Here is a 22,710-nt window from a genome sequence, read left to right as displayed (position 1 = left end):
AAATAAATAAATAAATAAATAAATAAATAAATAAATAAATAAATAAATAAAATCTTCAAAACAAACAAACATAAACAGCATTCAAATGTGATTTGTAGTCACTGTGGGGGTGATACATAATTAGTTGCATGAGTGTATTTTTTTCTTATTTCTAATAAAGTTGTTTTTCACTATCACTTATTTCTATATTAAACAATATAGAAGATCAGAGAGTCCACCAGACCCAGATGACAGGTGATTTTGGCTATCCTGGTTAACTGAAAGCTAAATCCATGAGACCAGATGAAATCACTAGCCTTCTTTTGGTTTCCATTACTGTGGCATCTCTTGTAATGTCCAAATGGCACAACCACTTCTTCAAAAGGGAGGGGGGAGTGGGAGACAGCAAAGGAGCCACTGGTGCATAGTGATTCTGAAATCTAGCAGGACAAGTGCTGGAGTTCTTTGATTAGGTCTTTTGGTTGGGGTAACAGTTCTCCGTGGCTCTTGTCTGCATCAAGGAAGGTAGCATGCGTTAGCAACTTAGCAGTCTGCTCGGCCTGCTTCCTGCTGGAAGAATTCAGGGGTGTTCAACAGCCTCTTTTCATTTTGAACCGTTTCTTTTCCTTTTCCATCTTAGCTGCAGTAGGTCTCCTGTGAATCTCAATGAGATCCACTGCATTAGACAGAAGCTATATCCACAAATATCTTCACGATGAGCTCTTCTCTACCTGTGCTGCTGCCAAAATGGCTGGAAGTCCTTTTGTGCGATTGAGAGGTCTTTTGTGTGACTCTTAAGGCACTACCTTTGATTCTTCTGGGGTCTTAACAAACGGTCTTACAGTCACACCTGCAGCTTCATCTTTAGACTACCATTCTCTCCTGGCAGGGCCCTTGAACTGACTTTGCCAGGAACCCATGTCTTAAATTTGACTGTCATTTGCCAGATAGAATGCCCGAGGATTTTCAAAACCATCAAGTCCCTGGCTCCTTTTTGGTTTAACAATCCTTCCCTCAATTTGTTTCTCTTCTCTCACCCTTCACTAGACGCAGCAAGACGAAACCAGTGTATTGCTTGGAAATGGACTTCAGCTAGATCTCCCAGTTCATGAGGCACATTGTCTGCTTTCCACAGAACTACAAACAATAGTGTTCCTCAACTTTCTGCCAGCACAGAATGAGGATCCCCTTTCCCAGTTTCCTTTCCGTGAAGCCCCCCATGGCCGTTCTCCTCAAAGTCCCAAATTTCACAAATAACATGTTCAAGGTACCCTCATCTTTCACTGACTCTTCTCAAAGTCCACTGCCCGGTTGCCAAGTCACTCCCACAAATGTAGATTTCTGCTACAGAAGCACCCCACCTTTGGTACCAGATTCTGTAGTTATCTCTTTCTGTGTAACAAATCACTCTCAAACACAGCAGCTCAAAACAACATTTATTATCTCACAGTTTCTGTGGACTGGGACTCCAGGTGAGGCTTAGCTGGGTGCCTCTGACTCAGGGTCTGCCACAGGCTGCCAGCAGGGTGCTGGCTGGGGCCTCAGTCATCTCTAGGCTGGACTGCCATGGATCTGCTGCCAAGTTCACTCACCTGGCTGTTGGCAGGCTCAGGCCCTCACTGGCTGTTGGGCCCTTAGACACCAGCTCCTTGCCACATGGGCCTCTCTGCAGGGCTACTCACAACATGGCAGTCTGTTTCTTCCAATGCAAGGGCTCTGAGAGAGCTAGAGGGGCAAGCATCCAAAAGATGAAAGCCACAGTCTTTGCCATCAACTCTTAGAAGTGACATCTTGTCACTTTTGCATATTCTATTAGTTCGAAGTGAGTCACTAAGGCCCAGCCTACACTGAAAGGCAAGAGATGACACAAGGGCATGAAAACCAGGAGGTAGGAATCACTGGGGACCATCTTGGTTTATCACAGACTAGTTGAAAGCATTGTAACATATTGGTTAAGAGTACTGACTCTGAAGCAAGACTACTGGGTCTGACTCTTGCTTCTGAATCCTAAGATGAAAAACGGAACATAAAATAGTAGTTGTGAAAGTACTGACCTCATACACAGGAGGCACTTGGGAATTTCTTTTCCCTTCTCCCTTCCAATCCCAACTGTCTTTAACAATCTTGAAAATTTCTCTGGTATTGGATGTATCTGCAAACATCCAGTGCCAGAGAATACGGGCTTGAGCAACATGCAAAAAATAAGATTTTGACTTTCAATAAGGCCAGGAAACTTATTTTCAATTAACTGAATAAATTAAACAAGAAAACAAGAGAATAAAGATAAACATTCATAATTAATGAAATACAGCAGAGGAGAACATATACAAAAGAGCAACTGATCCCCCTATATACGTGCCCCGTACCCCGGCATCTGCTTTTAAACTGTAATGTTTGTGAGACTTTCAATCCAATCTTAGCAAAAAAAGTATATACTGCTTTTTATCTAACTGACAACTACAAGTGCAATAAACAGTATAAAGTATAGAAAGTGTTTTTATTTATATACCCACTCATCTGAGAAATAGTATGCAACAATCAACTGGTAAGTGATAGCATCCCCATTTTACAGAAGAGACACAAGGGCATAAAGATCATGTGACTTGTTATAAATGCACAGCAGGTTAAGGTCTGAGCCAGAAACAGAACTATAACCAGCATATGATGTAATACACAATGAAGCTATTATCAGTCGTTCCTAATTTTCATGGATATGGCAATCTAGTTAAAACGGCCAGTGATTAAAGGGTTCATCTCACATTCAGGAAAATAACAGTTATTTTAAAGAATGAAAGGTAGGCTTTGATTTATTTAATGTCTGAATTAATGATCTAGATTCATATAAGCAAGTAAAATGCAAAATGAGTTAATATACAGTAAGAGTACAGAACTCTACAGATTTAAGTGGAATCAAAAGCCAGTATTTTAGTTGGACACTTTGCTACATACACAGCTCATTATCCTAAGAATATCTAATTAACCTTTCAATCAGTATTTGTGAGTACCTATTCTCTGATGGCCTTATGTTACAAGTACTATATGTTATCTCACTTAATAACAGTGAGGGATTCTGAAAAAGCATTTGTGAAGGGGAGAAGCAAGCTCCCATTCAGAAGAGGATATTAATTCTAGACAACAACGCAGTATTTGAAACCAGATCCTAAGTTTCAAAAGCCACACATTTCCAAAACTAAGAAGGGAAAAAAGGAAGTAGTGAAGGACGATTACAACTCCTAAAATGTACTTCATTGCAAAAGGAAACTAAGGGACCTGAGAAAATGCGTCTTGGGAGTTGAGGACATCCCCCCTCCCTCCTTCATATGTGTGTTCCGACTACACTGATTTTCGAGCCCTCCAATTTAAAATCTAGAAAAATGTACATTTGCTTAATTGGTCCCACATTTATTCCCTAATATATAAGTCTTACAACAACAAAGGTCCATATTCTGTATTGAAACATGACAAAAGACACCTGTTTAAGGTTAAATGCCATTATCAAAACATGTATTAAACATACTAAAACAGGCAACTTTCTTATACAACTGCAAGCTTCTCATTTACATTCATGCCTAAGTCTTTTATCCCGACTTAAAAAATTTTATTCTCATTTCCAAAGCTGTTTTACTCATACCTGAACAACCCGATAGTTATTACCCAACAACAACCCAATCAACAGTAATTAATCTCCGTGCTTCTAGCCCCTCCCCAAACCATTCTATGCATAGAAACCAATTACAGGACACTATTTCAAGAAGGTTAAATATTGCTGTAGTGAAATTTTTTTTTAAGAATTTATTTTCTACAGACTTGTGATCTAGTATTCAAGATCCTCCAGTTTATCCTCCAAGCCATCTCTCCCACTCCTATCTCTTCCAGTAACACTGGTCTCTTCACTATTCCCCAATCTTTACTTCCTCCCTTCTTTTCACAGAGAATACCAGGGGCTCCATGAAGTGTAGGAGAAAGACAATAAACATACAGCAAGTCAGATGGTGGTAGGTGCTATGGAGAAAAAGAGAGATGGGAAAACAGATGAGAAACGCTGGGCAGAGAGGTAGGAATTAACATTTATATAGGGTGCTCACAATACATGATAACATGGCAACTGAATCGAGATTTCATGCAAACAAGGCAGTCTTGCTGATCTCTGGAGAAAGAACAGGGGTTTAGGCAAGTGCTAAGGCCCTGAGGCAAGGGTGTGTTTCATATGTTCAAAGACTGGCCAGGAGTGTAGAAGATTAGGCCATAAGGTCAAAGCCTTAGCCAGGGGAGTCAGTCACACAGGGCCTTACAGGCCAGCATCTGACTTCTCTGCTAAGTGAGATACAAAGCCACTGGGGAGTTTTGGGCAGGCGAGCAGTATAATGTGACATTTAAAAGGACTCTGACTTCTGTGTTGAGGACAGACTTCAGGAAGGGGGTTGGGGAGAAAGCACAGAAGCCAGGGGGCCCGTGAGAAAATTATTATAATAATAGAAACAAGACATAATGGTGTCTTGGGCCTGGGTGAAAGCAACGGGATTCATGAGTAGCCATCAAGCTTCATGTTCGTTGTGGACACCACAACCTTTGCTTATGTCAGTTCTCTGTGTGGTTTGTCTCTATTAGTTCTGCTAGGATCTAGTGCAAATTATACTTCCTTCAAGAAACCCTTCCCTGATCAATCCCATCTTCAATGACTGCCCATTTTTCTGAACTCTTGTTGACAACCGCCCATACCTTCCAGGGACTGGCATGTCGTCTTTGCTGCAATGTATGGTTATTTATCTATTTGACTTCTGCGTCCCTTTAACCTCATCTCATTATACTTGAGAAAGAAAATACAACTCCTGGGATCCTCATTTTGCTGCACAGAACAGATAGTCAATAAATGTTTGCTGATAATCACTTAAAAACTATTATCCCTTGAGAAAAATTATCATATACTCACTTACTCCCTTAAACTGCCAAAGTCAGAGATGACCAACACAGCTGTACCAAGAAAACCTTTGCCCATCACCCAGGCTATACTTCATCTTGAGCTACAGTTCAAAAAAGCTTCTTACTTAGCCACAAGTAGTTTCTCTGGACCAATGGTTTTCAAAGTATAATTTTTGGACCAGTATCATCAGCATCACCTGGGAATTTATTAGAAATGTAAATGCCCAGACCCCAATATAATGCATCTAACACTCTGGAGGTGGGGCTCAGTGATCGGTAGCATTCTGAAGCACTATAAATTTTGAGAACTGCTCTGGCTTAAAGGTTTAACTAATTACCCTGTTTTCCCAAAAGATTTCCGGAACAATTCCATCCTGGCTCATACCCTCGTTCACCTCAATCATCATCAGAAGTCCAAGACTTCCAAACGGCTCACCCCATGGAGCTGTGCATATCTGCTCTTCTGATCCCATGACCTGCTCTTCCTGCCCTCCCAAACCCCAGAAGTCATGAGCCATCCTTAGTAAACTCTTCTGTATACTCGCTCTTTTTTTGTGATGTTCCCTTCACCTTTTTGCTCCAAGGGAAACCTGACTGCCCCTGAGAATCCTCCTTCTACTGCAGTAAAAGCTTCTCTCCCACTCCTTACATACCTCAGTGGAGGCAAGCAGCCTCCTTGATCCCCATTATCATATAGTGTTGGACCTTATAGGCATCCTTGACCCAAACTGCAGATCCTTTGGAACAGAGATCACCTCCTCCAGCCTTGGCACAGGGCTCCCTCTCCTCTCCTTTATTAGTCTTATGGTTCTTGACAACTTCAACCCCCTGCACAGGTGATTCACCCAACACTCTGGCCTCCTAGCTGTGTTGTTACTGTTTCAGTGTCTTTAGCACCAACTCTCTTTTGTCACTTCACCTAACCACCCACCTAGCATCATATCCTGGCACTGTCATCGCCAGGAACACCATCTCCAAACCTCTCAAACACCTGAAGCATACCACCCTTAAACCAGCACTTCTGCTCTCTCTAGCAGTCCTCCCACACCACATTTCTCCAATCTCCTTAAGACCTCAAAGCTACATGTGGACCCCCTCCCCCTCCCCACATTCTTACTTCCCTCCTAAGCCAGTTCAGATTCAGAGTCCAACATTATAAACACTCTTTTTCGAAAGTCCTAATTCCTTTGCCCGTTTTTCTCTTCGCCTAACTCATCTAATAAAATCTCAACTCCTGGTCAAATGCAACTATCTACGTATTCCTCTCTTGCGTCTAAACTTTTTTTTTCCTTTAGATTTTATTTATTTGTCAGAGAGAGCACAAGCGGGGGGAGTGGCAGGCAGAGGGAGAAGCAGGCTCCCTGCTGAGCAAGAGTCGGATGCGGGACTCGATCCCAAGACCCTGGGATCATGACCTGAGCAGAAGGCAGACGCTTAACCAACTGAGCCACCCAGGTGTCCCATCCTCTCTTGTGTCTAAACAACAGGAGACTGTTGGATAAAAATCACACAGCTGACTTGCCAGCACTCACATCAGGTTGATGACCACAGATCTTAAGCCTACTACACCTCTCTAGTAAGTTCACTCCCATTTTTTGAGATGGACCACTATTTCACACTGTGTCCCCGCTCCTTAAATCTGAAATACTTCTGTACTCCCTACACTGCCATTTTCAGCTCTGTTCATCTTGTATCTATAAAGAAAGCAGACACAATCATAGGACTCTCTCTTCTTGAAAACAATGCTGCCAAAAAGAACTGCTTCTGGCCCTAGCTAAGGCCAATCCCTCCGCTGTGTGCTGGGTATAACATACTCTGGTCCTGCCATTAGCTTCTTTATTTTCGGCATCCTCAATTTCTTCCCCTCTACTGGCTCTTTCCTATTGACATAAAACATGCCTTAATATCACCTATCTTTAAAAAAAATCTCCCCTTGTTGTCTGTAAATGGTAATCACTGAATTCTACTCCAGAAACCAATACTGCACTGTATGTTAACTAAGTAAAATTTAAATTAAAAAAAAGTCCTTACCAAAAAAAGAAAAAAACAAAGAACAAATATATGAATTCACTGCCATAAAAAGTAAGAGTATCAGAGATAATGCTCTGGGATGCTTGGGTGGCTCAGTCAGTTAAGCATCTGCCTTCGGCTCAGGTCATGATCCCAGGGTCCTGGGATCGAGCCCCACATCGGGCTTCCTGCTCAGCAGGGAGTCTGCTTCTCCCTTGCCCTTCACCCCGCTGGTGCTCTCTCTCTCTCAAATAAATGGATAAAATCTTTTTTTTTTAAGATTTTATTTATTTATTTGACAGAGAGAGACACAGCGAGAGAGGGAACATAAGCAGGGGGAGAGGGAGAGGGAGAAGGAGACTTCCCGAGGAGCAGGGAGCCCGATGTGGGGCTTGATCCCAGGACCCTGGGATCATGACCTGAGCCGAAGGCAGATGCTTAACTGACTGAGCCACCCAGACGCCCCTAAATGGGTAAAATCTTTAAAAAAAAAAAAGAGAGAGAGAGAGAGAGAGAATGCTCAAGCTCACATTGACCCCAATGTTGCCATTTTGATCTCATTTATCCTCACTAGAGGCAAACATTATGAATTTTGTATATGTATTTTTCTAGTATTTTGCATATATAGGCATTTATAGAAAATATATATATATATAACTTTGATTTTTAAAAATTAAAAAAATTATTAAGAAAATAAAAATCTTCCCTTGAACCCACATCCCATCCAGTCCCTGCCCCAATTCTTTGCCCCACTCTACAACTAAACATTCATTGTCTCCACAGCCTCACCTACCAATTAACAACCCAGCCCATTCCAATTACTTCTTTATTCCCATCATTCCAACTGAAAGAGCTCTTACCAAGTTCACCAACAACCAAAATCCTACCAGGCCAATGACAAACTATTTGGTCTTAAATTATCCAAACCCAGCCCTTTCCTCTCCAGAGTCTATGATAGCACACACTTGCCTTGTCTCCCTCCTATCCTACCCAATTCTTAGTACCCTCAGACCTCTACTGAACTGCCCTGGCCCTATTCTCTAGTTACAGTTTTCACCAAGGCTTTAATTATGCACAGAGGAATCTCAACCTTACAACCCAAACTCACACTTCTCCTCTGAGCTCCAGACTCATCAAATTGCTACTGAACTTCACTTGGATGTCTAAAAGAGATCTCAAACTTTAACAAGTCCAAACCGTAAGTACTGTTTTTTCTGTGGACTCACTGTTCTGTTGTAAGGAAATAGCCCATCCATCTTAATTCTTCAAAAGCTGAATAACCCAGATTCCTCTTTCTTACCAAACAGACAAGCCATCTTTATTCCTATCAAACTGCCCTCCAGAGTCTAAGCTATCACCTCTTGCTTTGACTACAACAGCTTCTTGATCTCCCCTACCACCTTCCCTAAAGAAAGCCACTCTCCTGCTTAAAGTCTCCCATTACCTTCCCATTTTAAATAAATCTCTGTCATGGGGAATGATCTGGCCCCCATCTAGCTCTCTGGTCTTGTCTTCCTACAACCTTTTTACTCTCTACATTCCAACCACACCACCCCTCTTTCTGTCCTTTGTATATCCCAAACTCATTCCTTTCTGAGGATTCTGTATTTACTACTCCTTTTGCTTATAATGCTTTCCTCCCATATTTTAACAAGATGATGTTAAACATTCAGGCCTATTTCACCCTAGCCAAAGCATTCAGTTTTATTTTCCCAGTTAAAAAATACAAACTCTTTATGGGAAAGGATTTTGTCTTGTTCATGCTCTCTCCCTACCCCTTATAAAGTGATCGACACACAGCTGTCATCAATAAATGTGTTAACCACTGGAGTCTATTATTAATATAATCATTTGTTTAACTCCTTTCAGTTTTCTGAGCTTTTAAAGTATGCATCAAACCAATGTCACCCACAATATAAATATAAATTCTCCAATAACAATAGAAACCTCTAACTATCTTTCTAATACACAAATCTGATCATACCTGATCCTGCTTAAAATCCATCAATGGTTCCTTACTGGAATAAACACGCACTGTTCAGATCATCTGGTCTCCACAATTTTAAATTTTCATCCATCACTATTCCACTCATTCCACACATACAAGCCACATGGAATGACATACGGTTCCTAAACATACAAACTATCTCACCAATCACCAAAATCAGTGACCCTTTCTACTCCTCACCCACTCTGCCTGCCTATCTCTGCCTCTGTTAAAGACTTCTCTGAACTCCTAGATGCTGTCAGTATATTTCAGTTCTCTCTTCCTGCCACTTTTACCCTATTTCCTAGCGTTTTCCTCCTGAAGAACAAGCTCTCCAGAACCTTGTTCCCTGCTTCCTTTGAGGGTTGGTTCATCACCTACCAGACATTAATTTCTCTTCTTGCTCTACATTTTCTGCCATTTTTTAGGCCATTCTCATCTTAAGCCAATCATATCTGCACACAGTTCAATTACCATGGCATGCAGATTTCTCACAAATTTATAGCTTAAACCGCTATCTTCCCTTGTATTTCCCGACCTAGGTACCCAACTATTTAAGCAAAATTTCTCCCTGAACATTTCAAAGTTACCCTAAAATAGTAAATCCAAATCAAACTCATGATCCCCTTCAGCTTCCCTCCTCCAAAAACTCTGGTCCTCCTTCCAAATGTTGACAATATCCCATCAATTTTTTTTAAGATTTATGTATTTGAGAGAGAGACTGCACACACATGTGAGCAGGGGGAGGGGCAGAGGGAGAAAATCCTCAAGCAGACTCTCCGCTGAGCACCCCCATCCTGTCAAGTTTACCTTGGGCACGTCTCTCATACAGTTCCACTGGGCTCTGGCGTTCTCTACCACTTCCACTATGACACACCAACACCTCACCTCTCTCTACACTCTTACTCCCCCTCTAATCTGTGCAGGTATCTTTTGAAAAAAAAACAAATCTAATTATCAACTCCACTTCAGCCTACTCCCAATCCTACTTAAAATCTTTTAATGGCTTTTCACTGCCAAGTATCTATTCACAGGATCTGGCCTCCAGTGTTATCTGAACTGAAATGTTTCTGTGTTTTGTGATAACTCAATTCACTATTCAGTCTAGTTCTCTCACTGTGTAGACCAATTAGAGTTGTAACCAAAAGTGAGCATTAAAAGATTAGCCTTTGGGTACCTGGGTGGCTCAGTCGGTTAAGTGCCTGACTCTTGGTTTTGGCTCAGGTTGTGATATTGAGCCCAGCCTCAGGCTCTGCGTGCAGGGAGTGGGATGCGCTTGAGATTTTTCTCTCTCCCTTGTTCTCTGCCCCTCCCCCCACCCCGAAAGAAACCTAATGCTAGAAAGGTCACACACTGGCAAATGGCTTTATCGGGACCAAAAACTCTTGTCTTCTGACTCACAGTCTGTGACTTCCATGTTTTAGGAAAAAGCTATCGGTTACTGAGACTTCATTATAAAATGGCGGATCATTTTTCTGAGATGACTCCATTAATGATCCCAAGAACTACCACATTCTTTTCACAACCTGGAAAACCAAGGTCTATACAGCTAAGTAACTTGTCTCAAGTAATTAATGGATATGGAAACAGAATTCAGAGTACCTTATTTTTGTTTCTCTAGTCTAGCCCATAGCATGCTAAATGGCAGTGGTAATAAACTAAACACTACTGAACAAATAAAAGAAGGTGTTACATGTGGTGCACTAAGCTCTGAGGCCAGATAGACTAGGGTTCAAATCCTACCCCTACCAACTCTCAACTGTGTGACTTCAGCAGATTACTAAAGTTGCTGCTTTCCCATCTGTAAAATGAAGCTAATGGCCAACTCCCAGGTGTGCTGAGGACTAAATGAGGTAGATGCCTAACATATATGTTACCACTCAATAAACAAACAGTTAAAGTAAATGAACAAAAACATCAGCTTCTCCCAAAAGAGGAGAGTGTGAAAAGAAAAACAGCCACAGAGTTAAAAACAGATGGGTCTGAGCTTCCAGGTCTGCCATTTGCTGTCACGTGCTCTCTGTTTCTTTCTTCATTTGTACAATAGAGACAATGATGCTTAGCCCTTAGCACTGCTGTGAGGATGAAATAAGATAACATCTAAAAGCATTTTCTTAAGTGAATAGCATCATACAAAAATCATTATCTGTGTACACATGCTCCCTGCTGCTGCGTTCTAAATGCTTTAAGGGCATGAGAAGTCTTTTAATCATCTTTGTCTTTGTACCAGCTGGTAGCACAGTCCTCTGCCCATCATAGGCATCCGTTAAATGTTGGCTGAGCGGAGTTATTAAGAAGACAGGGCTGAAGTATGACAAAACAACAGTTTAAAATGAAATCCACAAGTTCATCCATTGAGAATACAGGTAAGAGAGCCTGGGACCAGTCTAGCTGAGATCAGCTCAGAGAGAACACATCCTAATTTCTGGGAATTTAAATAAATGGTCTATAATTTTGTTTACTGGATATAAATTGTATAATCAAACAAGTAAGTTCCTTCCCTACAGGAATTATGTGTCTCCCATCCTCCTTCCCTCCCCCCCCTCCCCTCCCCCTTTGCTCCACCCTCCTCCCTGTTTTAGGCCATGAAGAGGAGAGAGAGAATATAAAGGGCATAAGGAATGCTTAACAGTATTGTACCCCCCACCACACACACACCAGAAAAAAAAAGTTGAGAAAAAACCATGGGGATGTTCTCCATCAGGAGCCAACTTTAACGAGGGTTCTCTAGTCACATGTACTTAAAATACTGATTAAGGGGAGGTATTTCACATGAAACTAGTGTGGGTCTATCAGAGTTCTCCCTACACAAAGTCAAAGACTTCCTTAACTTGCTAGAGGAAAGGCTCTGGGGTGGTGAGTAGTCTGTCCATGCAAATGTTCAAAGCAAAAAGCTGGCTTGCACTAGTTATTTACTGAGCATCTACTACGTGCCATACACCACACTTAGCATACTTATTAGATGATCTCAGATTCTCACAATAATCCCTCGTGATAGGTATTATTTTCCCTCTGGGACAGATGAAGAAACTGAGGTTCGGAGAGGTTAAGTAATTTGTTCACGGCCATATAACTGGAAACGACAGAAGAGGGATTTAGGTCCAGTAAAGTCTCAAAAACGATATTCTTGGCGCCATACCATGCTGTCTACTGATGCTATCAAATTCCCTAAAAAGGAAGGGGACTCAACAGGAAAGTGGGGAGAAGATCTGGCAAAGAGACACATACAGAGAGCACAAGATGGTGTTCCACCTCGGAGTTCTTAGACACACAGAAGCAAATTAAGGAGCCATGTCTAACTACACAAACCAAAATGCCTGGATGAGATCTAATTTTTATTCTTCAGATTCTTCAGAATCTATTCTTCAGGTTCTAAGAATGTTAATACCACTCAGAGGTATTGACAACTGAACAGAGTTCACTAATTTTCTAGAATTCTGAGAAACAGTACCTGTAACTCACTGCTGGTATCAAACTCAGCAGGCAACAGGAATGATTACGTTTCACAGTTTTCTCGTGCTTACCAGGACCCAAACACTCTTGCACAAATGGGTGTCCTTCCGGCTATGTACTGCTACACAAATTCACCTCACAGACCCTGAGCATTAGAAGAGATTCTATTATTTTATGGATGTAGAAACTGAGGCTCGGAGCAGTTCAATGGTTGCCCAATGTCACATGGCTGGGCCCTGGCCTAGACAAAACTCCGATCTCCTATTCGTTGGCACAAATTTTCCCCACCGCACCTCCTCAATGCCTCTCCACTTGACGCAGGACCACCCAGATGTCCTTCTCTCTGTCGGGGTGTTATGCAGCTATGGCTCCTTCTGGACATTTTCGCTGAATTCAACAAATGTGTGGCGCATTGGAAGAGACAATACAGATAATAATAAAGAGAAAGGGTTGACACACATTTTGCCCTCTGGACAGTGCTACTCAAACTTTCAGGTGTCACAGCACATATAGACAACTGTAATATTTTTAAGGCACAAAGTGGCACACTAGAATGCATGTGTCCAAGTGACCAGGCGAATCCTGGGCCCCCACCTGGCTGCTCCAAGGGTGGAGGGAATAGTCACGTTGGCATATGTGTAGTGCAGTCCAACATACGGTACTTTGGTTGGGAAGCTCTGTTCCAAGGCTAATAAGTACAGGGTCTGAGACAAATTTACAAACAACTGTAAGCACAAGAAAGCAACCAAGGAGACTGTCACTGTCTGCTCTCATCAAACATAAATGAGTAGAAATGAGATGAATTCAATTTGCTTCCTTTTATAACTCCTCTTCCAACAAATCAAGACTGAAGAACCCATCCTCTGGTCTACGGAAAGCTGATCAGTCCCACCAACAAGGCTGCAAAGACCCTTGACACAAACACCTTGCTCACAGGAAGCTAAAAACTACTTAAAGCACGTAAAGTGTGTTGGAGAATTGACTTCTTACAAACGCTAGAAAAATCAGTAAGAGGAGGAAATTACATTTCAAGGTCATATTCAAATATGAAGGGAGAAGCAGGAAAAGAAGCCCCTCCCAACACACACACACACACACACACCCCGTCTGTGACCAAGCTCCATCTCCAGAAACCTAGTTAAAAGTCTGCCTTCTGATATTTATAAATTTAGTCGGCCTGAGCCAAGTAGGTTTCTGCAATTCCAGACATCTAGGCTGAAGGGCAAAGGGCAAAGTGAAACTTTCAAAAGCTGGCTAGTAGCCAAGGGCATCACCTCGAGGAGGCTCCCTTAGCAACACACAACAGCTGTCTGCTCAAGAGAGGGCGCCGCCATCTTTGCAAGGGGCTATATAGATGCTCTTATTTTCACAACTAAAAGCAAGGGTTTTTTTTCTTGTATTATTTTCCCTGTCATTCCCCTGAAAGTTATCACATCTCACAATTTCAAAACCTCTCCAATCCCAGTATGTTTCTCTTCATCCCAAATTACAATGTCATAGTTAACAATAAATTAATGTAAGGTATTCGTTCTTGGCAAATATAAAATGCTTTACAATGTCTGGTTATTAATTACTATTCTAGCTACTATAGATTTGGTTTCTAAGTATGGGCAAGTCACTCTGTGTGACTTAATTACTTCCCTCATAAAATTTCATAACAACAGTGACCTACTTCATAAGACTATTGTGAAGGACAATAAAAATTATTAGATAAAAACTTATAAAAGCTCATTCCTAATTAAGAATCATGCCACCCATTGGCTCTTGATATCTAAAGAGATGGTTTGATTATCAAAGGCAGTGCCCCCAAAACAAAACACAGGTGGATGGTGACCCACCAGGAAGACCGCAGCTCCTGAAGCGTCTGGCTTGTTTCGCCTGCCCCATCTGCCTTCTCCAACCCTACCAGGCTCAGGGGATGACACTGCACTGGGAGCTCACCCTCACGCCTAAGTCTAACGAGATAAACAACATTTAGAACAAACAAACAAACAAACCCAACAATGTCACAATCACTGCTAGGTTTCAAAAACCTAACACCTGGGAGTAGAAGGGGACGTGGCAGTCTGTGCTGAGAGGAGGCCGTTTGTGCTGGAGCCGAACCTCGCAGCTTTCCACTCCTTATATGTGCAAGTGCAAGCCCGCACCCACAGCACTCTGTACTCACCCAGAGGTACATCATGTCAGACCCGGCTGCTCAAACTCAGCGGTCAGTTGATCCTGGACTGCAAAAAGGCACTTCAGTGAACTGTAGGAAAGGAGGTGCCAGAGTGGGGGGGGCAAGGGTTCGGGGTGGGGAGAAACCCCCCCAAATCACTTGAGTTTAAAAATCTACAAGGACCGGTCTCCTCCCCCCTCCTCCCTCCTCTCCAGCTGACTGTTCTGTTGTTCTCTCTCCTCCCTTTCCCCCTCCCTCTCCCCCCTCCCTCTCTCCCTCTCCCTCTCTCTGGGAGTTCCCAGCCCCGTGTGTCTGAACCAGAGTGTACAGCACTCTCTTTCTCTATTTGCCTTCAGGGAATCTCTCTCTGTCATTCTACTTCTAGAAACACAATCATCACTCACAGAGATTATTGCAAAAGGCAGGGATGGGTGGGGCTAGTAATAAACCACCAGCACCAGTTTCTAATGCTAGACACAAACTAGTTTAAGATGGGTTCTTTAAACATGAATGAAGCAATGAAAACACTATGCCCTCTAAGAAGATCAAGGGGAGCTGAGTCAAGTTTCCCCTCGGTCCAATTCTTCTGGAGCCCCCCTCAGAAGCCAAGCACAGACAGAACCTGCTCAGAGCCTGTATTCCCTCCCTGCAATGCTGGCCTTACGCCACTCTTCTCAATAATTCTGAATTTAAAACAAGAAAAATTACATATAAACTCGAATAGGCTTTCGTCTTTTTTATCACTGTTGCCCTAGTTCAGATCAACACAGCCTCCTTTCTGAAGGGAGAGAGGACAAGCAAGGGCTTAGCGTCACATGGATTCTGAGCCCCTAGCATGTTGCAGATTCTTTACTAGGCATGGGGACAGTGCAGGGGACAAAGCATGGATTTGGAAGCTGGGTCCACAATTATTATTATCATGGCCTAGGGAAAGTTATTTAACCAGACTAAGCCCCTGTTTCCTCAACCAAAAACTGCGTACAGTACTCCTTGTGGAGTTGTTGTAATTAGATCAAATGATAGAACTGTGTAAACTATCTGTCAAGCTCCTGGTGACCACATTTCCTAATTTAGTGCAGTACAAACGCTTAGTAAGTGCCTCCGATATGCCAGGCATATTTTGATCCATTATGTTCAACAGTGAACAAGTATCATCAAATCATCTGTCCTAGTGGTTTTGATTCAGAAAATAGCTGACTCCTCCATACACCAGTGCCCATGCTCTTTCCTTACTTCCCACCCATTTCTTGCATGCTCAAATCCAAAAGCCCACCCCGGCTGCACATGATCCCTCCCTCCTCTTCGAGCCTGGCGTTTGTAACATGGCTTTCAACATTTCGGCCAGTGACTACTGCATTCCTGTACCGACCAATCTTAACTCCTTTATCCATATCTTTCAGGGGAGAGCCCATCTATTTTCGGCCATGGAGTCTTTTGCATAGTACCTAGCACAGAATAGGTGCACCATATACTCTCAAAGGATTCTGTGTTTTGGGGAATATTTTACTCCTTTAACTCATTAAAGAAGAAACAACATGAAACAAAAAAACAAAAACAAGAGGCCTACCACCTTCCAGCTGCCTCAGGGTTCTGTTCCCCTCAGACATGTTGAGACAGCTCCCTTCTGCTTGTAAAATCTTCAAGTAAGGTCTGCAAGCCTCACCCTCAAGGCAGGCCTTGCGCAGGTACAGGTCCACTTGCTCTCCCCTACTTAATCCTTCCCCACTGTAATGCTCCTCTATTAGGGGCCTGCTACAGTGGAATTCCTTTTTCTCTTAGAGTAGAAGTCAAATCACCTTTCCTTTTCTTCCCCACTATGTGCCTTCTGCCAGAGAGCTTATAATAAATACCTTTTCTCTCCTCCCACCTTGAACTCCCAGCTCATTTAAACTTGGGAGAGGTGGGGCAGGTATTCTCAGCCTCACCCAAACCTTTTCTTTTTCTTTATGCAGAACCTCTCTGCTTCCTCTGAAGGCAGGATTACCTCATTTCCAGTACAAAAGAGCAGTAAGAACTTCCAAGTCTAAACCTGAGACAGCCTTTTTTTTTTTTTAATGGGAAAACAAATCTTGACTTTCTATAAACTGTTACATCCATAACCGATTTTTATATGAAACTTTCCTCTCTAGTTTCATAGCCCATGCCCTAAATCTTAAGTCACCAGACCTCCCTATACTCGGTTCTTAATAACTGTATTAAAATCACACTGTTAAGCGATTATAGTCTTTCAAGCTCTTTGAAGACACAAAATCCACTCGTTCATACTTAAGCAAGTATCAAAAGAACAAATACAATAGAATTTCGCATATTGTCACTTTATGGTGTTAATCTTTTAACCAAGTTTGGGATGGGATAAAGATACCCCGGCTCTCCTGGAGCAAAGAAAGAGAAAAACACTGGAGAAAAGAGGTCCTCCACACAAAATAAGCAAAGTTCAAATATGTCACCAAAACCCAAAAACGACCTCCAAAACACTCGTAAATGGCCCCATATAAACTTTGGAACCGCAGGGAGAGTTCGTGAATTCCTAAATGCTTCTTTTCCTTTTTTGATCGTAATTTTAAAAACTGGGTAAACAGTCTGGGGAAATCAAACTCTTGTGTTTTCTTCACACACACACCAAAAAAACTCCAAAAACCCACAGGCAAGCTAAGCGAACCTTCTTCATTCATGCTCCTGCATGTCCACATTTCCCTACCTTTAAAAAAAAAGGGGGGGGGGGAAGAAAAGGAAACAAAGAGGTTTATCTTTCAAATTGTCAAAGTCAAAGGAGGAAACCTACGCTTTATAGCTACACAGGATTAAGAGACACAAAAGTGTAACAATTCCATACTACTAAGACACTGAAAAAGATCAGTCTTATATCACACATAGGATGAAGACGCACACATACTTCATTCTCTCAGGAGAACATTTTATCAGGCTGCGTGACTGTACTCTGAGGCTTATCTGCCTGTATATTCGTTCAAAGGAGAGAACATGTGAATTGGAGCATCAGAGAAGGAAATGTCCTAGGGAAGGCCCACAGAGGAAGTCTGGCATTCTTGCTTCTGAGAAAGAAAAAATCAGATTACCAGGGACAGCAATATGGGTGCTGCCGGTAACTCTAACCTGACAATGCATCTTGAATTCCTGCTTCTGAAAGTGCCGTCTTTTGTAATGTGAAGAGTCTGGTGGGCCAGACTCTCAGAGAGGATTTAGAGCCACATTTTGTATTCTCTGCCACAAAGTCTAACAATTCAAGAGACTACATGTTTTCTGCAAGTTTCTCTGTGGGTGTAAAAGGCTGGTGGGGGAAGTGTGCACATCTGGGGAGCCAAGGCAATTTTGTAAAAATATACCTTAGAAATCAGGCACTGAAGATTTCCAGAAGGAATCCAAGATAACCCTCTCTACATAATTTATATTCCTTTCACCTTCAGGATGGGTAGAGACAATACAGACTCACCACAACACTGAGCTATAGAAATGGGCCACATGAGGTCCAAATGAATTTGACTTAAAAAAAAGATAAAGAAAAAAAAAAGGTGAAAGAATAGGGCTCTTTTAACCTTGCCTCCTCTCAGCTTAAAATAGCAAGGATTCCCACAGGGCAATTCTCTGAAAGAATTTTGCTACTCAAAATATGACCCATGGACTAGCATCAGCAGCATTAGCATCAGCGGGGAGCTACTTAAATATGAAGAATCTCGGGCCCCACCCTAGATGTACAGAACCAAAATCGACATTATAACCAAAGCCCCAGGTGGTCCGCACACACATTAAAGTCTGAAAAGCTGGTCCAGATAGATCACTGTCCTCACAAAGCAGCAGAGACTCATGGAAGAAAGGCAGAGCTATGGTTGCCACTTTCCAGTCAGGGGATTAAACCCCCTCTGGAAGACAAAACTGGGAGTATTCCAGCTGTGCTTACTGATTTCGATAAGACACCACCAGCGGCTAGTACTTAGAACATACTATGTGCCAGAACTGGGCATGCATTTTCTCACTACATCTTCACAGTATCTCTGTAAGGGAGGCCCTACTTTATCTTTTTCACATATAAAAGGGAATTGGGGCTCAAAGGAGCCAAAAACTGAACACAAGTCTGTAGGACTCCAAGACAGTGTCAACTGTACCATACTTATTCACTGATAAAATCTTATCAAGACTGACAAAATCAATGGAAATTTTACCCTGGATATAACCCTGCAGGCTACCTCTGCCCATTACCAAGGTTTCAGGCAATAAATGATAGAGGTGAGGTTGGGAACTCAGTGGACACACGCTGTATGTGAGCTTCCAAAGGCTGCAGCTCTGGTCAAGTACTGTTCCTACTCCTTTGACCGATGTTGTTAAGAGTGTGGTTTCAGAAACCTCTTGTGAACTGTGGTCACCTTCTATGATCTCTGAGTTCGAGATGCACACATGGAGAAAAGAAAGGGTGCTTCCCAAGCTCACCTCTCAGAACAGCTACAGGCAAATTGGGGATTTATTAGAGCTCTGACCCCCAGTGTTTAGGGAATGCAGAGCAACTATCCCTGAAAGAGGAAAATGCTCTGTTTTTCCTTATTATGTTTCAATCATACTCTCAAATAAGCTCCCATACTTCCAAGTTACTCACTCTGGTACTCCCTCCAGTACAATTTCTGCCCTCCTGGGAAGTCCCTATCCCGACCACTTTTTCATTATCTACCCACTCCAGTCATGTCTTCCTTTCCCTCCTCTGTGCAACTGTGATTCCAATAGTCTATAATTATAATCCCTCCCTTGCAAATACCCTCAATCATGTGTCCTCTCCATCCCTGCCACATGGCAAAACTCCAAACCTGGTGAAACAGTTATCTGCCTTCTCTGTGCCTGTGCCCACACAGCTGAATGCTGCTGGAAAAAGATCACATAACCAAGCTGACCGACTTGACTACAAGTTCATGATCACAAAGCTCAACTGGGCCCTGAACAGTGCCAAGCAATCCCACCAAAGCTGCCCTTGTAAGCCTCCTACTCTCCAAAATAACTCTACTCTTATATTCTCCTCCAACCTATTTCATTCTCTCCCCACCATCCGACTTTGAGCTGTTGCTCTATCCAAATATTTCATTTTAAAAGAGAAGCATTCAGAGGCGCCTGACTGGCTCAGACGGGGAGCGTGTGACTCTTGATCTCAGGGTTGTAAGTTCAAGTCCCATGTTGGGTGCAGAAATTACTTAAAATCTTTACCCAAAATAAATAAATAAATAAAAATAAAAGAGAAGCATTCAGACAGTGTCTTCTGTCCACCAAATCTACAATCCTACCTAGAAATGCATGCATCTCCCCTTCCTTATGCTCTGTTACAATGAAGGGAAGCATCCCTTGCATCAAGGCCCATTTCACCTCTTGTGCTCATGCCCCTCCCCAGGCACCTATGTAAGGACTGCACTGCTCTGCTGATCGTCCTCTCTCCTGAACCATCAATGCCTTCTCTATTCATCACTGTCATGCCAGCAAATAAACATACCTCCATCTTCAGAAAACCTCCCTCTGTGACAGGGAAAGTATACAGTGGTGTCACCACTTCGGGGGTCAGTTCGGCAATATCTATGAAATTTTGAAACATGCATGGCCTATGGCTCAGCAATTCCATCTCCAAGGAGCCTAGACAGAAAAGCGCCTCAAGTGTAGAACAAAGTTCATCGTAATAATCTGTAAGAGCAAAAGAACTTTAAAAAAACAATGTCCAATAACAGGTAAATGACTAAATGAACCATGGTTTTTAAAAAATTCTCCTTTAACCCCTTACCTCCCTACCATTTCCCAGCTCACCACTTCACAGTAATACTTCTCAAAAAAGTTGACTACACCTGTCTCTACTTCACCCCTGTTTTCTTCTTCAATCTACTCAAAATAAAGTTTCCAAGCTCTCTACTCCATTAAACTGACTGGTCAATGTCAACCACTTCCATGTCACTTAATTCAACGGACATTTTGCTGTCCTCACTTACCTCACCTCTTATCAGGATTCAGCAAGTTGACAACTTCCTTAAAACACTCTCTTTTTCTAAGCTTCTGAGATACTGCAATCCTGGGGTTTTTTTCCCCCTACATTACTGATTACTTCTCAGTGCCTTTTTCTGGCTTCTCCCTCAACAGATCTCTAAAAAAGAAGTGAAGTGTTCCTTGGGGCTCGATCCTGGGTTTTTTACCTGAGTTATCTCACTCATTCCCATTGCTTCAAATACCATTCACATGTTAATAATTACAAAGTTATACCCCCAGCCTAGATCTCTTCTCATGCTCCAGTAAGACTCTTAACCATCTCACAGACAAGTCCAACATAATGTGCCCCACACTGGGCTTTAATTCCCACCACCACTACCTTGAAATCTAATATATACTTCGTGTTCCCTACCCCACTAAGTGGTACCATCTGGAAATTACGAAAGGCAGAGTTCCTTCCCTGATCCCTCACCCCTCACATGAAACCCATTAGCAAGTCCTGCATGTCTGACTTTTCTGATTTCCTCTACCACCACCTTAACCCAAGCACCATCCGCTCCTTCCTGGACATCTCCAGGGTTCTTCCACTTCTGCTGTGGCTCCCCTTCAAACCTTCACCACAGAGCAGCCAGAGGGAATTTTTAAAACAAAACTCAGATCATATCACTCCCCTGATTCTACAGCTTCACGTCACATTCAAAAATGTTTTCTATCGGGCGCCTGGGTGGCTCAGTTGGTTGGGCGACTGCCTTCGGCTCAGGTCATGATCCTGGAGTCCCTGGATCCAGTCCCGCATCGGGCTCCCTGCTCGGCGAGGAGCCTGCTTCTCCCTCTAACCCTCCCCCCTCTCATGTACTCTCTCTCTCTCTCATTCTCGCTCTCTCAAATAAATAAATCTTTAAAAAAAAAAATGTTTTCTATCTGGGGGGGCACCTGGATGGCTCAGTCAGTTAAGCATCTGCCTTCAGCTCGTGTCATGATCTAGGGGTCGTGGGATCGAGCCTCAAGTTGGGCTCTGTGCTCAGCACAGAGTCAGCTTGAGATTTTCTGCCTCCTCCTCTCCCTCTGTCCTTCCCCTCACTCACGCGCTCACGCGTGCAGGCGTTCTCTCAAATAAATAAAATAATTAAATCGTTAAAAAAATGTTCTCTATCTGAAATCCTTACAATGGCCTTTAAAAGTCCTACATGATCTGCTAAGTGCCTGCCCCTACCAGTCCAGGGCACGTCATTATCTCACCTTCAATCACTAGGCTCTAAATACACTGACCTCGTGCCAGTTCCTGATCTAGAGCAAGTCCATCCCTCTCCCTGGCACCCCTTAATTCCTTTATTCCCTCTTCTTGAAATTCTTCCTCATCCTTTGCCAGGCTGGCTCCCTCTTATCTTTCAGGCCTCAACTTAAAAACACCTCCTCAATTAAAACTCTCCAGACCACTCTCTTTAGCTGGAGGTCCTTCCCCATACTCTACTACCTGTGCTTGGTTTATTTTCTTCCTAGCTGATACCAAAATCTATCGCTTATATATTCCTTTGGTTTCTTATTGGTTTTCAATTTCTCCATTAAAAAATAATATTTTGTGTATACCACATACAACTGAGATCTTCTCCTATGGAACATTTTATCTCCTGACTTTTTGTTAGGAAAGGTCAAAGTTATTTGTAGGAGTTTCTGGCACTCAGACAACTGTCTAAACAAGCCCTATAAATAAAGATAGAGCACTACTAATTTTGCCCTAGTAACCAAAAGGACTCAAAGTTTTATCACAACTACAAACCATAAATACATGCCTGCACCAATGGCTTTAGAATATTAGTTTGAAATAATCATAATATTAATATGAAAAAGCAGTTCCAATCTAATCATTTACTTTAAGGTAATCTGAATATCAACATTCCAAATTGCCTCTCTTCCAATACTATAAATTTATTCTGCTCAGCACAATAAAACAGCATCCCAGGTGCCTGGGTGGCTCAGTTGGTTAAGCAACTGCCTTCCGCTCAGGTCATGATCCTGGAGTCCCAGGATCGAGTCCCGCATCGGGCTCCCTGCTCAGCAGGGAGTCTGCTTCTCCCTCTGACCCTCCCCCCTCATGCTCTCTCTCTATCTCATTCTCTCTCTCAAATAAATAAATCTTTAAAAAAAAAAAAAAAAAGAATCCCAATCCAAATTCCATTATAATCACGCTTGCTGTATAGAAGTTAATTATCTAGAGTCTAGAACCATGCATCCGACACAGCCACTA

General features: G+C 42.5%; 1 protein-coding gene across 14 annotated transcripts in view; it reads right to left on the bottom strand.

Moving 5' to 3' along the window:
- Positions 1 to 22,710, bottom strand: part of RBFOX2 (RNA binding fox-1 homolog 2) — a 279,550-nt gene that overhangs the window by 133,402 nt on the left and 123,438 nt on the right. The window contains exon 1 of one of the 14 annotated variants that reach the window (XM_034987613.1): positions 14,517 to 14,698. The exons of the other annotated variants lie outside the window; for them this stretch is intronic. Coding sequence (XP_034843504.1) covers positions 14,517 to 14,531 — 15 coding nt within the window. The 5' untranslated portion in view covers positions 14,532 to 14,698. Of the gene's footprint in view, positions 1 to 14,516; positions 14,699 to 22,710 lie in introns of those variants that run through there. 14 annotated transcript variants of the gene reach the window in all.

Source organism: Mirounga leonina, unplaced genomic scaffold (assembly GCF_011800145.1).
Source record: "Mirounga leonina isolate KUSES-001 unplaced genomic scaffold, KU_Mleo_1.0 Mir_418, whole genome shotgun sequence".
Classification (NCBI taxonomy): Eukaryota; Metazoa; Chordata; class Mammalia; order Carnivora; family Phocidae; genus Mirounga; species Mirounga leonina.
The sequence above is the reverse complement of the archived record's forward strand: the minus strand, read 5'-3'. Positions and strand labels throughout refer to the sequence as shown.